At 37.0% G+C, this 17,016-nt stretch overlaps 1 protein-coding gene across 2 annotated transcripts in view; it reads right to left on the bottom strand.

The window, feature by feature from the left end:
• ZNF804B (zinc finger protein 804B) overlaps nt 1-17,016 on the bottom strand; it is a 224,971-nt gene that overhangs the window by 31,973 nt on the left and 175,982 nt on the right. For both annotated transcript variants that reach the window (XM_071428956.1, XM_071428958.1), the window contains exon 2: nt 257-400. In XM_071428956.1, coding sequence (XP_071285057.1) covers nt 257-400 — 144 coding nt within the window. The remainder of the gene's footprint in view (nt 1-256; nt 401-17,016) is intronic.

Genomic DNA, 17,016 nt, shown 5'->3' with positions numbered 1-17,016 from the left:
TTATCAAATTAAGTCCTGACATCAGTATTAAGCATGTATCTAAAGCTACAGCTGGAGGTCTTTCAGTCAGAGTAGCTTAAAAGAAATTGTGATAAAAGTGAATATTTTCCATTTTATTTTAATGGAAAGTAGCATGTTAAAGTTGAAAACATCAACTGATGAATTGTCTTCTACTTGGGTGAATTTAGAAACCTCCCATAATCAATGAGGAGGGAAGAGAGACCGTTGTAACATGCAAGACATTTATCAGCTTTACCTGCTTGTGAGCGTGGTCATAAGAATTGATGTGGTTGTCAAATTCCTGGTGTTTGTGGTACTGCTTGTCACACAGTTCACAGTAGAAGTTAGCCTTCACATCCTCCAGGGCCTTAGCTGCAGCTTTCTCCTTCTCAGCGTAGTCCTGCAAAGGCAGAAGCAAAGGGATGCTCTTCACCTGAGACCGTGAACTCCTGCCTCAGCAGCTCTTTTTATCAGGCACATTGCAAGCCCTGGACAGCTGGAGCACCAGGCTCCATCCCAAACATGCTAAGCAGGTTTTGGTCTTACATGGGATTCATTAAAAGAGTTGTGTTTCTTGGGGAATTGTTCTTACTACTCATCAGAGGTTCTGCTGTAAGGAGAGAGGAACAGGGTGCAGAGGATTACCACCAGGATACTGCCAAGCCCCTGGGCAGCAAAACTGAGCAGTGAAGAACCAGTAAACCCCCAGTGTCACCCTGTTAACTCAGCCCCAGATCGCCCCAATATCTGCTCTTTCAGGTACTGTTGCTCACAACAAATAAACTGGTTTAATCTGATATTATGGCAGGTTTTATTTTGTGTTCTGCTTTCTGACTTCTATGGAATATTCACTGGGCCCGGCAGCAGATTCCTATGGCTGGCTGAGATTTCCCTGGAGTAGAGCCCCCTCTGTAAGAGCCTTTTCTGTTCTTCCCTGTCCTTCCCAACATGTGCATGAAGGGACACACCATCCAGCCTGACCAAAGTTAAAGTAACTCTTGCTTGCCTGACACAGGCCACAGCCACTGAGGAGAGCATTAGCTAATGCCCAGGCTCATGCAAACACAGCTGAAAACAGGGAAAACACAATTAGTTCCTACATAGTTGCCTTCCATATCTCCCCAGTGACACAAGTGAGTGCTATGGAGAGTCAAACACTTCAATTCAACACATAATATTAGGTAAAAAAGAGAAAATTTCAAACATAGGAACCAGAAGTTACTAAGCTCAAATCAATGCACTTAAATAAAGGGCCAGATATGCAAAATTGGCAGCAGCCTTTCTCAATCTTATTTCCTTTAAAAGTCCTGTTGCTCTTATTTTTATGACACTTCCTCAAACATTTTGCATTAAAGTGCAAACTTCTGATATGGAAAACAAGAACAAAAAAAAGTTGGTAGAAGCAATTCATTTTGCATTCATATTGACAAGCTGATATTTCTTGAGTGCATGTAATATATTGCCAGGGATTGCAGTAATTCATCATTTGCTGTACCATTTTACTCTCCTAGAGAAAGGAGCCCTTTCTGCTGCCAGGCTCTCCATGCTCTGCAGTCAGTGCTGCCTGCTGTCCACATGCTTTCACCACGCTTTGCGTGACAAACTCAGAGTGCACGAAAGCCAGGACACGCTGCACATCTGGGACAGCCTGCTCTTAGCACATCACACTGCCCAGCCCAGCTCCAGGGAGCAGAGAGGGCTGGAGGCTGGTGTTGGGTATGGCACATTAATATGAAGTTACATTTTGAGCCCTTCAGAGGGGGAGGGACTTTCTTAAAGAGTGGCATGATTCAAATATGAGACTTGGCCAAGTCTCTGACCTGTTTTGCCTCTTTTTCTCTTTACACCCTCATATTGCTGTGAGTAGGTCTTTTTTACACCATAGTTTTAGAGGCTACCTTTGCTGGTGTGATTAACTTCATCTAAACTTGGCTGTCTAAAAGTTAGGTGTACAGGTAAGACACAGTCCTAAGCTTCTTCTGTAAGAAAGAGAAAAATGCTAGACACTGCCAAATGGTTATTAATCCCATCTATTTCAAAAACCCATTTTAGGATGAGATTAAATTCTCCTGAGGTTCTATCTCTCTCCAACCACTGCAAGTCTCTAAATTACTAACCTGGCCTACATCCTTAATTCTTAGATTGCTTAACTCAAAGATAATAAATTCTATATTGTATTTCTTTAGATTCAATTCTAAATCTCCTCATGAAACTTGCATGAACTGACCTACTTGAAGACAGGAGGTCAAAGGGGAAAGCTGTGCCAAGAATTTTGATTTTACATCCTATCGATGATACCAGTTCCTCCCAGAGGGGAAACATGCAAATAAATCTCTTTCCTGCAAGCGTATAGCTCAGGTGGGTCAATATACTATAGTACACTAAAAAAAAAAAACTAACCTGAGCTAACATTTCTCCACTTGAGAGGCTGCTCAATTATGGTACTTAATCCTTGATTGTATCAGGGAGAAATATACTCACAATCAAATAGTTAAATAGCTTTCATTAGTTATTTAAATTTACAAAGCCCATTAAAAAGTGATACATTTCAGCTTATGCTTCAGACCCATTGTTTTTCTAGCATTAATTATTCACCAGGCCTTTGATATAATTAAAATGCATAAATTAGAATGTGGATGCAATAGTATTAATTATGCAGAGATGTTTTCCCTGAAAATCAAGTGATGGAGGCAACATATTTTTATTCTAAACTGGTAAAAATGTAAGTTTTGCACTCACTGGAAGCCAGCCAAAGCATAACTGTTTTGCAGGAGGGGTTGTGGGTTGGGTTTTTTTTGATTTGTTCTTGTTGTTCTTGTTCTTGTTGTTCTTGTTCTTGTTGTTCTTGTTTGTTTGTTTGTTTGGGGTTTTTGCTTTTTTTTTTTTTTTTTTGCTTGGTCTGAACTGTCAATTAAGTGCTTACAGCCTGCTCCATCTTTCCTTCTGCTGAAGGAGAAGCCCAACTGTTTGGGGTTAATGCACTGCATTACTGTCTGTAAAGCACAGCTGAAACTGCTGCTCATGAGCATTCCAAACTGCCGACTTTATCTTTCTCAGCAGAAATTAATACAGCTTCCTTCACATAAAGATGTTTTAAAATAGCAACAAGGCAGCTCCCAGGTGCATCCTAAGATAATCACAACTACCTCCATTGCCTTATTGCTTAATTATGCTTGTCTACCATGGCAAAAGATATAACTTCCTGCTTGCTTATCGATCAGATGCAGGGAAATTGAATGCTACTCACATACTTTAGAAAGGTCATGGATTTTTTCTTTCTCTACAAAGACATAAGAACTTCTAGCACTACTGTAAATTGTGCATAGTCAAATGAATTTTCACATCCAGACTTCTAATATCATCTCACTAGGATTGTAGAGACTGATGGTCAATTCTGGCATGGTGAATGTGATCACATGGAAGAAAATCTATGGAGCTGCACCTGTAGAAAGCATACATGATCATGAAGGCCTGATCACACAAATGCAGACACAGGCAGGCAGCAAAGATGCACCAACACATTTTGAACTCTGAATCTTCAATGGTAAGGAATATATGTGTCACAGTCTCATAAACTTTATTCTGGATCACACCGTCCTTAGTAGTGGCACGTAGCCTTGGCAGACATGTGTGTACTTGTAGGACAATATAAGTTAGCAGTTCTGTCTTCGAGTCATGGACAGCGGTGGTGCAAGCTCATGTAAGGGGTGGCACCATCCTTGGAGGTGAGAACTCCTGGAAACCATGGATTAGCCAACTTCTACAGTGCTGGATGCAGGCAGGGAAGTGGATAAGGACAAACAAGTGCAGAATATGTCTCTAAATGCATTTTTTCTAGAAGCCTGCAAAATGGTTCTATATTATAGATTTTAATTGCATTCATGTCAATTTGACCCACAGAGGCACATAACTGTAATAATTGTTTATATATTGGATTAATTTTAAAAAAATACTTCTCTTGCATGTTAGGCTAGAAGTGCTTTCACTTAGCAGCTACTTTTGCAGAATGCTTGGTATTGTGAAAACTCAATTAATGGTAGCTGACATTTCAGTTTCTAATATGGGGAAAATCAATGAAAAATCCCATGTAACTGAGTTTTCTTGAATGTTGCCACTGACATCTAGTCAATTAGAAATCATTTATTAAATCTAGAGTCTGTAATATATATTTAATAGACTGCATGGCCATTAAAGGATGCTGATCTAGACAAAACAATACCACATTTCTTGTCTCAGTAACTGATAGTAAATATATCTGCTATGTTCAAATGGGCTAAAGCGAAAAGTAGGTCACTTGATAACAATGAAACGTACAGAGGCAATTTTCCACAAACCCATGGATTTCTATAAATATAGTGCAATAAATGCATGTACTTGTAATAGAATATGAGAGAAATATAGCATCATTAGCCCACTTTTAAATACCTATTTCTAAATTGGAATGCAAAATTAGTGACAGAACAGCTAACTCACATTAATGCAGAGCTCAGTAAGTGACAAATTGCTTCCTCTTCGGGGACACAAGCAATCAGTTTGGTAACTTAAATATGATTTTGTGAACCAGATTAGATATGAATGCAAGTTTTAAATACTTATGCAGCTACTGAGGTACCTCTTGGGGGTTCTCAGGCGACAGGTTAAAGGAGAAATAGTATGAATATAAGCACATGAATTAGCTACAGATTACAGTCTACATCTAAGACTTTTAAATGTATTTTCATTCGTGATTTAGATGACAAAATGAATTGTGATTATCTATGAAATCTATGAATTCTACTAATTAACAGCATAGGGCATACAAAGGCTTTCGGGACCTGAATCAAGACTCAAAATTACTGTAATAATCTTCAGATATAATCTTAAATCAGCAAGATAAAATTCAGTAAGATGTTTGTCAAGTGCTGCAGTTTGGTGGGGGAAACAACGTTCATCAATGCTAGATTAGGAATAGCTGCATAAAAAAATACAAATGCAAGAAAAAAGGTCCATGGGTTAGAGTGGAAAAGAAACCAAATGAAAGTCAACAATGAAAGTCAAGGCAAATCACATTCTGACATGTTAATAGTGATGTTATAAGTAAGATGCTGAGGGTAATTATTCCACTTGACTCAGTATTGGTGAAATGTCAGCTGTAAAATACTACTTGGTACATCTACACTAGAAAATAACTTGGCTTCTAGAATCTGACCCTCTATCATTCCCATTATGTGTGTGATAGTTCATTCCTGGGCTTTTTAATTTCAGAGTTCCCTTTGAGATAAAAACGATTGGAGTTCCAGAATAACATCCAGTGCAGGGACCACCCTCTACAGGCAGGAAGGATGAGACACCACAAACTTCTCAATGCCCTGTATAGCCTTGCAAAAACCCAAAAGATTTTGTCAAAGAAAGCAACATTTGCATGCCATAAGAAAACATGCAGCATCATGTCACAAATCAACTACCCCAGCAGTGGTTTAATGTAGCCCTTACACTTCATCATAAAGACTTAAATAAAAAACAAATATAATAAACACACCTGACAGTACCAGACAGAGGAGACTTCAGGCAAAATGGACATATGGTCAGTTTGTCCTGGGATGCATGTACTTTTTGGGGAAGACCAAAATGTAGATGTAGCCTTTGAGACAGTTTACTTCCCACAATTAAAGAGACATAGACGTACTCGAGAGATCCTCGAGCAGAAGTGTAGGGATCAGGGGTTTAAAATTAGGCAAATTAAATCCAATCTGTAATTCATATTTTCATTGGATCATTAGTGTGAGCACTTGTAAACAACATTTTTGAGGGAAATAGGTAGAACTGCCTAGGCTGGTACAAAACATCTCTGGGTGGTCAGGACCTGTACATAGATGTGTAGGAACAGCAGTCGTAGAAGCTTCATTTTGAGTGCTCGTTCACCACATCTTCCAAATTCACCAGTTTTAGGGATACCTGCACATAATTTTAATGTCCTTATATGTTTCCTTCTGCAGATAGAGTGAGATAGATTTTAAACTATCTTTAAAACTCAGCAGGCAGGTGATAGAATGCAGGTAGTAATCAAAGTACTTGTGTGCAGTGGGAAACTTGAGTACCACAAAAATGTCCTGCTATTGAGATATGTAACTGAACATCAGGTTGTTTGAAATTAATGAACTTTTCCCTGAAAGCTCTCTTTTGTTTTTTCTCCCTGGAGAAGACTGTTCTCTTACCTAAAGACTTTCCTAGGGAAGTTTAGCTGTGGAGATAGAATAAAAAGCAAGTGATTTGTTCAGCTGCAATAGCTGGCAGTACAGAACACTTCCATTTATCTCACATATGTTCTGCCATTCTCCACCTTGAAAACTCAATGCATAGTTTCTGCTACTGTGGGAGCTACAGGGAGGATTTGCAGAGCAATGTGTTGCAAAGGATTTTTTCTTCAAAGGCAGTAAATGCTGCCATTCTCAGCTGACTCATAGAGGGCAACACCTAACCCCTGCAAATAAATACATCTTCATATTTTTCACACTCAGCCAATTACTGCAACATTTTCAATTATCTGCACATCCATTTGCTACTAGAATGCTTGGAAGTGCAATGCTTTTAGCAGGTCCTACAGACCTCTCAGAGTACAACCCTGCTGGGACTAATAGGACATGCAGACCAATTCCTAACCTATTTACTATCAAAATCATCAGTGCTGATTGGAACAAACCTTATAGGACATAAGAATTCAAAGAACATGAGCAGATCTATTCAGACCTTCAGAAAATCCTTTATTTTCTAAGACAAATGAAAGTAACTTTAGAAAGGAATTGAACTTTGAGATTTTCTATACTCATTTTCAACATTATAAATGGAGCATACAGCCACTAAAAATCTTTGTTGTGGATATAGAGGGCATTTTTCAAACATCCCAACATTTTTCTCCTCATTTTCAGAAACTGGTGGAATTGAGATCACATTCTGAAAATGTGATCAAGAGTTGACCTGCAAAGGTAATTAGGTACCTAACTGTAAGTTGCATACAAAATTGTATGTATTCAGTTTAATTTTTAGAAAAATTTACAACTAATCAAATTTGAGGATTTGCATAATTTTATATTGCAAAGGGATATATCTAAAAGGAAATATGTACTGGTTTTGGCTGGGATAGAGTTAACTTTCTTCATAGTAGATTAGTTTTCAACTAGGGTTAAAGCATGACAGAAGAATTATCAAAATATAATTTATTTAGCTGAGAAAAATCTGCCTGGAATTGCATACAGTGCAGAAACATGAGTTATAAAATAAAGCCAGCTTAAAGAGGATATTAAAAATAGAGTGGAACTAACATAAATGGAAAGAAAGTTCAATTTGGGAAAATCAAGAGGTAAAATGGAGATCAGTGATGAGAAGTGTCCCCACAGAGCCATACTGGGGCCAGTGCTGTTCAGTAACATCATAGATGACACTGTGGGATCAAGTGCACCTACAGAAAGTTTGCAGATGACAAGAAGCTGAGAGGTGGGGTTGACATGACTGAGGGATGGAACATCATCCAGAGAGAACTGGACAAGCTTGGATCAAGTGGATGCATGTGAACCTCAGGAGGTACAACAATGCCAAATGTAAGGTTCTGCACCTGAGTGAGGACAGCCCCCCAGTTGTAAAAGAAGGTGATAAAGGATCTGCTCCCATGTATTAAGCAACTACTGAGATGCAGATGAAAAAAGAAATTAAATTGAATACAGCAAATAAACAATTTCCATACAGACTGGGAAATACACTTAGGCAAAAAGACCAAATGATAGATATAAATGTATAGCTCATTTATATACAATAGAAATTGAAATTATTATATTCACTTATATTTCAATATATTCATATATTATGGCTGGAATCCATAATATATGGATTTCTCATAATCAGTGGAAAATATGTAAGGACAATTTTCACATTGAAGTTGAAGATGTCATTTTAAGATGAACCATGATATATTTATGAGGGGGAATATATGATGGGATTTGGTTGACTAAATTTGATTTGAAGATTTGGGAAAATCTTAAGTTACACTAAATCTTTTTAATGATTAATGGCTTGTTGCTTGATTTTCATCTCTGAGCCTCATTGTTAATCTATCCCCCATATTAATGCTAGCATTATCATTTGACTTATTGCTTTGAAAGGGTTTCCAAGCATAAAGTCATTAAAGAACAATTTCAAAATATAAACGCTGCCATTAAAGAACAACAAAAAATGTTACAATTTAGTAACTAGAGCAACAACTCTAAGATGAAGAAATATGATTCAAGGACAGTCTGAGAACACAAACAGCATCAGAACTCTCAAAATTTGTGGTGGTAGAGGCTGAAACAATTTCTGGGGTAACCGGAAACAGATGTGGGTTTCTTACAGTTAGGATTATATTCTAGGCATTTAAAAGAAAATTCTAAAAGCTTTTTGGGTAAGATTAAAAATAGAAAATTATAGAAAATCTCAGTATATTTCCAGCTACTCTGTAGATACGGTTCACTGACCTTACATGTCAATATGACTGTGGAAAAATGTAAATAGAATAGAAATGTTTTTTTAAAGTTGGACAGAACTGTTCCTGTTATGAAGAAGAAGGAAAAAACCCATCATTCACTTCTTCCTTATAGTCCTGCTTTTCTGCACAAATGTGAGTCCTTCAGTGAATCTGATTGTGACGTTTTTGTCTGCCTTCCATTCAAAGCCGATTCCTTCAATTTACTCACTGATTCATACTACTTTCTCTCTCCTCCTCTCAGGTGATCATTTCTTTTACTCCTTTTCAGATGAGTGAGGTATTATCAATTAATCTGAAGAGTTATTCCTCCATTTATGCCTGGCTATTCTCGCTTTTCCACTTGTGATTTTTAGAGTACAATGCATGTTCTAGCACTGCATGGATTGATGTGATGTATTTCTTTATCACCTCTTTTCAGATTAAATGTACTTGACGTTTTTTAGGATCTTTGTACCTTTTGACCTAAAGGCTTCTTCTATAAAACACATATATATGTAAATAACTTATATGTAGTGTCTTTCATATCTGAGCTAGATAAAAGCACTTTTCAAAAATTATTTTGATCATTGTTAAGGAAATTGTGTAGAAAATATTTTAGGCATTTGATATGAGCATAATAATAGTTATCACACAACTCATATATAGCTGTTAGAACCATTTTTATTAAGTGCCTTTTTCACAAAATACAGGCTAATCATATCAGAAAGCACTTTATAGTCTTTAATAACAATAGAATTAAACATTTAAATCTCTCTCTTTTAACATTGTTGGACTCTTTCTTTTCAGATACCACAATATTAAAACCAGTTCCTGTAGACTTAGTCAATATCATAAATTATGCAATACATCTCATATCAGTGGGTTTCTTTGCTCATAGCAACAGAGAATAATTTTTAATTTTATGATAAAATATTAATAAACTATTAGTAAATCCAGATTGGTCAATTTATCTCTTATATTATGTATATTTGCAATCTACTTCAGAAAATGTCTTACAGGGTAAGCATTAATCATACACTTGAATTATATTTATAACCACTCACCTTCACTTAAAACTCATCTATTGCACTCTACTGCATCATTGTTGCATTGTGTAGCATTTGATGGGAAGTTTTTAACCAGAAATCAGGGCATTTCTGCACATTATCTTTTCATGGTTTTTTGGTTTGTTTTTTTTTTTTTTTTTTAACAGAAGCCCAGAACACTGATTTATGTAAGCTTTGTTTTTCTCAGAACTTGAGGTTATCCAAGGGAAAAAGAAAGAATTCCAAATTGCTTTATGAAGTTCAAATGGAAACACAAAGTTTATTTGCACACACACATATCCTTCCTCTGCTCCCCAAAGTTCAAGTGAGTTATAAAATTCTATGTACTTTCTTTTGTTAACTGCAGTTTTATACAAGCTACAATTCCATGACCTCACCTAAAGCAAAAAAAAAAAAAATCCTTTAATTTAGATGAAAGTATAATATTTGCATTCTGATTGGAAAAAATGCATGGAAGGGACAGAAAGAGGGAGCTATGAAAGACGTGAGTGTGACAGGAACAGAGGAAAGGAAGGAAGGCAGGAAGGCAGGAAGGCAGGAAGGAAGGAAGGAAGGAAGGAAGGAAGGAAGGAAGGAAGGAATACTTTTTCTACCTCTATTTTATCCAAGTGCTTATGGCTTGAAACTCACCCTGCAGCACACATGGAATTAAAATTAGTTGATTTTTAAATACAACTGGATACTCAGCTTGTAGATTGATGGCACCCTTATGGCAATTTCCAAAGTTAAACTCTCTGTCATCCCATTTTCTTCAGCCTTGATGCAGGAAATAACTGCCTGGAAGGAGTCCCTGTATTCAAATGCCAAGTGTTTTTTTTGAGTTTTCAAGCTCAGTGTACAACCACTCCAGGGGTACAGAACAGAATCAATGTATGTGTCCTATTCAATTTACAGGTGATCCTGTGTGGCTTTGCATTTTTGTTCTCTTGCCTTCTAATTTTTCTGGTCCTTCCTTTCCTTCACATAACAACTTAAGAAAGAGACAGAATCCTGGTCCTTCCTGCCAGTTTCTGTGTTTACCAGGCTGTATAATTGGTAGTGATCTTCATTAACCAACTGTCAGTCTGCAATAGTTTTGATTACTTATTCATAGGAAGAAAAAAATGTTGCCAGAATATATCTTTGGAGCAAATTCCTGGCCTTCATGAGGATGTGGAGAAACGCCCATGCTCACGATCAGTTGTGACACCTTGCCAGTTACCAACTTCTCTTTTTATGCTATCACCCAGGTTAAGGACACGTTGCAAAAGGGCATGAGGGGCTATCAGAAAATGTTGGCCTGAAATGCTCCAGCCTATCCTCATGTCTTGGTGAAGTCTGTTCCTAGAAGCTGGAACAAACACAGATGTATCTGCCCCCATCTCCAGCCCAGGCTCCGGTAAGGCCCAGCAAGGCTGGACTCGATGGAAGCTTTGAAACTGATTCTAATGAGGCTGTAAGATCCAGCTATAACAAGCATAATAAACCGGAAAACAAAACAAACAAAAAGGAAGATACCATTTAGATCCAGGGAGATTTACTGAGATTATCAAAAATAATAGAAGAGAGGGTGAGCACATTCTTGCAGAGATAGATTTGGAAAAAAAAAAAAACTAAAAACAAATCAAGATGTGGAAGAGAAAATGGCTGTTTAAAAGACTACATTTTTTTTCCTGCTGTGGTATTTTGTGAGTAAAATACTAATATGGTACAAAATTGATAACAAACATCTACTGTGCTCTTGAATTCATCATGTTGGTACCAGGAACAGAGCTGTATAACGCAACATGCAATTTAAAATAAAATGTCAGTGTCTGGGACACAAAAGGTCTTAAACAGATACTTGGTTTAACAAATAAAGGATGATCCATCCTCATCTTCCCTCAAATGAATAAACTATATAACATAGAACTAATTCTGTCACAAGTACTTGGTTGGGAATATGTTACCCACACATAATGAGCACTTCTAGTGCTGCTGTGGAGACCTGAGGCTTCCTGAGACAACAACTCAAGCAGCTGATTGCTGTTTGATGCCGTAAAATGAGGTCTCCCGGGGTGTCCTTTAATCCCATGAATTTTCTGAACATAGGGCAATGTAGAGGTGCTTGAATTCAGAAAACTGGGCCAGGCTGACATCTCTCAACTTGAAAGAATATTTCTGGCTTCACCATCACCTATTATAAATACAAATGGGGGAGTTCTCAGCTCTAAGATTACCATCATTAAATTTCTTGCCTTGCTGTGTGTCACATTTCCAAAGAATGAGTCTTAAAGAAATGATTGCATTTATATCCATTACTGACTCTCTGAATTCTTCTTTATTTTTTAACTGTGATTCTGTGTTGAATATTTAATGATTTTAATGCAACATAAGTGAATAGTAGTTCCTAACTTTGATTTTTATAACCTGTTACTCCAACCATTTGTGTCATGAAACAATGCACAATCTTATTAGGTAATGGTGCATTTCCTTAATGAATATGAATACAAGTGTGTGAGCTCTCTAACTCTTGATCTAATTAAAATAGATGACTCAATGAATTAATGATGAGACATTTCCTTCCAGTATTTGAAACCTATGTAGTAAACTGTCTGTTATTAACTAAAATGCAACAAACAAAAAAACCATGAATATAATCTCAGTTACCAACAACTTGGAATAGCAATTTTATTAATCAGCCTGGAGGAATTAATTTATATGGTGCTTTTCTTGTAATTGCTTGCCTTCTGCACAAATTTTCTATTGCCACAGTTTTTCTGAACCTTGTTATTTTTTTTCCATCCTATTGACACTTCAGTGCTTACATTTTGGTTCCAAGCAACCTATTCTAGTGCATTTCCATGGTGGGTGATTTGGGTGTAATGCCTTTAACTTTCATCACTCATCAGCTTTTTGCTATGCTGTCAATATACTGTCTGGAACAGAAGATCAACCATGATGAAATTTGATGCCTTTCTGTGCAGCTGGATTGCTCTGAGCTGGCTCACACTGATATCAACAGCTCTCTGATGGGACAGGCTCCCACTAGGGCAAGAATTCACAACCCTGTCCCACACATTTGGGGAATAACACAAGTGCACGGTAGAAATGTATAGGAAATGATGTTTTTGTCAGGTCTCATTGCCTGTATTTAGAGACAGTCTCCACCCTTTTTGATACAACTACTATGCCACAGGAAATTTCTAAAAGCAGAAGTTCTGACTTGATTTGTTAGGGCTTTGACTAGTTTATTCAGGAAGTTAAGTCTGTAGTAATTCAAAAGCAATTAGGACCTCATTTGCATTATGACAGGTGTGATCAAGTGAGATTTAAACTTCATAACAGCAGTTACTGCTAGCCTGAAAATTTTCTTTTTCCCCTTTTGAGAGGAACACAGCTCTTAGATGCTGGACACTTAGCCATATTCAGTGACCTCTATTCTAGTGACTTCTGACTTATGAATTCAGTACAAGATATATATTCAAAATACTTATCCTGTTCTAGAAGAATAACTCTGACAAGTTTTGCCTTAATTCCTGTATATGTTTAACAGAGAGAAATAAAAAGCAGCTATATCCGTGTGTGATGTATATGGTCACCTCTGTCTTCATCTTTAAGACAATTTGTCTTATGGTTGCATAAACTTATATTTGTTATTCAAAACATCATTCTGAAGCATGACTGCCTTCCACAATGATCACAGAACCAGGACTTTGGCCTCATCATGCTCAGCTTTACAGCACTGGACTTGCCTGCACCTTCCTGGAACCTGTAGGGCTGCATTGGCCATCACAGCTGCCTCTTGTGAGCCCAGTGTCAATCCAGCTTGTTGAATGAGATATCATTTGGAAATAACAAGAGAAGGAATGAGCCTTTATATTTCCTTCCTCAGGGATTGGGATACCTTCCTAAAGTTAAATAGCTAAGCTGTTCCTTGCAAACGTGGCCTCCCTTTCATGTCTTGCCCACTAAAACGTGAATTTTCTGTTCAATTTGGGAACGTGGTACTACATTTATTCATGCCCCTTTTTTAATCACCAGGAGGACAAAGGAGTTCAGTACAACCCTGTACACTTCCAGCACTGTGGAGAAAGTGAAAGCAAGCACTGAATGACAGGAATAAGATTTGCCTGTAGGTTTGGGCTGTGCCAGAAATAGCACCCCATGCTCCAGCCTGAGCCCAGTGAACTGCATGGCTACATCTTCAATAATTTTAGTGATTGAAGATTTCTAGAAAGCATGGGAAAATGTGACAAAGAAGATGGTTGGAAAATAAAAGAACAAATGACAAAGCACCCAAGGAAATGTACAAGGGAAAACATAGCCATGGAAGATGATGGAAAGAAAATCTTCATGTTAATTACCTAACTGAAAAGAAACCTCAACATGTGGATATACATTCTTCAACATTTTTCTGTTTATTGTCTGTAGTATAGTATATATAACATAACTATAAAACTATTTTATAATTCCATCTAATATATATATATTACATTCATCATGTTATTATACTATGACAACAGTAGCAAAATAGTGATGCAAATATTCTCTATATAACATCAAAGCAATGTTAATAATGTTGCTAGATTTTTTTTTACTATGTTATTAATATATTAAATTTATATATGATATTATTCTATATAAGTGATAAGAACTTGGCATCACTAAATCTAAATAATGCTTCAGCATTATACTCTGCTATAAGGAGAAATTGTGTTGCTACTGTCCCTGCTACCAATTTGGTTCCCCTAATCACCTGCATTTTCACAAATCACTTCAAGTAAACATATGTTGCCATCACTTCTTGTATAGTTTCAATATTTTGAAACTTACAGCAGCGTGCAAAGCTAATGGGAATGAGTATTTGAGATTATTTCAAATATAAAATATCCTTTTTTCATATTTTTTGATTTTATGGTTAATGTTTAAAAATAGCTTTTTTCAGTTTGTTTCATTTTACTGAGGATGCCATAAAAGGTTACTTGCAATAATGAGAGTTTATGACAAGTCTTTTAATAATACATTTGTCCCTAGTTTCTCTGTTTCAGATTTTAACTCAAAATTAATTAACTCATAACAAATTAAGTAATAACAAATATAACAATTTTGGCTGGTACTCCAGATAAAACATGCAGAGGTCCATGAACTAAAGTATTTTCTTCAGTACGTACTTAAAAATTTCTATTCATAAAAGTCATAGTTAAATCCTGGCAATCCTTATCACAACTGTTCAAGATGTACTGTTCTAAAACAAGCACTTGCTTGTTATGCATGCATAATAAACCCTCTTACTGAATTTGCTTCTCCTTACCACTTCTTCATTTGCAAATGTTATACATGCTTGCATGCAGAATAGGATAATGAAATTATGTCATGCTTATATTTTCAATAAACAAAAAATAGTCAGCATACAATAAAATAATCGAAAATTAAAATGAAAAAGCAAACAAGATAGTCATACAACAGACACAAACCCAACCCATTTCAGGCATTATTTAATTCAGAAATTATATTCCTGCCCAGAAAAGTTATCACATATCAAACAAAAAAAAAAAAAACTGTGTTTTTTTAAACACTAATTGGCCACCAAGACATTTTCTGAAGTGACTTAATTTCTGCTCAGATCCTGTATTTGGTAATTAGTTGTATTGCCCTGAAATGTAATGATGTGACACTGGCATCTAATTTTGGAATAAATTCAACCCTGCAGAGAAAACCTAATTACTATTCTCTGCCCCGCCTTGAGCAAAATTTAGGAGCTTGACTAGTGTTCTGCACTGGGTTGAATTCCATTTACAATGAGTGTCAGTGTGCAGATTTAAAAAAATTCAAAGTTACTGGAGGAAAGGCAAAGGCTGGACCTTGTCTGAATTAAAGACAGCTTTATGTGGAGTTTAAGCTTATTTTCCCCTTTGTTTGCAAACTCATGCTAAACAACCAGAAGGAAATTCTGAAATTCTCATGCACAACAGGGCCTTCCATATTTGCATTCACCTTGATTTCATTGAAATAAGACTTCTTCTTCTAGTCCCTTGAGTTTTTGAGGACTTTTGGGGTTGGTTTGACTCTAGGATCACAAAAGCTGCTCACATGCTCTTAACAGATTCTGGAACCTTGTATTTAAGTACAGTCTAATCATTACTCTGGTATAACACCATCTGTACTTCTGCCAGGCCACCTCATTCAAGCCATTTGAGATTCTCAAGGCAAAAGGAAATGAATTGCAGTGCAGGCTTGAGAAGCTTAAAATATCTATATTTGAGGGTATGTCTTTTATTTACTTTTAAAATCTATTTATTCTAAAAATAAAAAAAAACAAAACAGGTGCCAGGCAGAGATTCTTCAGGGACTGTGGCCACCTCTGCCTTAGTATTTTGGATCAGAGCAGTAGCAAGCTTCTGAAGCAAAGTCAAAAGCCTTCTTCTTTTCCTGCAGGTTGGCTTGGTTCATAAATCAGCTCTGGTGTGTGCAGCTGGCTTTCTTTCAAGGGAAACTGCAGCATAAGAACTGCCCAGGGTACATACTAAATGTGCCTGAACTACAATGGAAACATAAAAGTGCAGACTAACTTATCCTGCAAACATCTTTGATCCTCGTGTGTAGTGGGGACCACTGCTCTAGGGAGCAGCCTGAATCTTGTCCAAAGCAAAATGTCTGAACAAGGTGGATGTAGGTGTCTCAAAATCAACCCTTCCAATTTACAGATCCACTCCTACTAAATGGAACTACTGTCCATGCAGACAAAGCCTGGCTCCACGGTAGTCAGAACAGCTTGTATGACTTTATGTAGCTTTTGTAACTTCCCCTACCAGACTCTCTACCACATTTGGCCCTGATTCACCCAAACTCAGTAAAGAACAAAGGTTTAGCTACATACCAGTGGGGCATTTGTAAACATATTGTATTGTACATCTCTTCCTTGGGTGACAGCTGGGTTGTTAGACTCCTCTCTACCTTTCCAGATTGAGGGCTCTATGTTAAAAGTAAGAACAATATCTTGCTGAGTTATGTTGAAAAACACTCACTCCATAGTCCACCCTGCATTCAGCTTGTCATCAAGAAGATGGGGTCAAACACTAGGGCTGCTCTGTGTGGAAGTGAAGGACAGCCTGTAGTTTTAAAATAGCAATGGAAAGAATGTGAGCCCCCAAAGTGAATTTTTCCCCTATTGCACTCAAGCAAAGAGTCATCTCTAACTTACACAATAAGGTCACTCTGTTTAGGAACTGATTTTTCTTTTCCATCAAGGAGACACAAATATAGCTTAGGTTCTATAAACTGAACATTTCGATAACACTGCAGTCAGGTCAATTGAAGTGGAACTGGTACAGAAACATTATCAAGCATCATTTCAATAGTGTGTGGCTGTCTTCCAGGAGTGCAAATATCATTACAACATAGCAAAGCAGTCTATGAACCGGATTAGCTGAACAGCCATTATCAGCACTCAGGAAAATAATATCAGTGACTGACTTCACCTGCTTGAGTGGTTTAAATGTCCTGCCTTTCCATACT

Source organism: Agelaius tricolor, unplaced genomic scaffold, assembly GCF_023055355.1.
Source record: "Agelaius tricolor isolate 1412-34295 unplaced genomic scaffold, bAgeTri1.0.p SCAF_6, whole genome shotgun sequence".
Lineage (NCBI taxonomy): Eukaryota > Metazoa > Chordata > Aves > Passeriformes > Icteridae > Agelaius > Agelaius tricolor.
The sequence above is the reverse complement of the archived record's forward strand: the minus strand, read 5'-3'. Positions and strand labels throughout refer to the sequence as shown.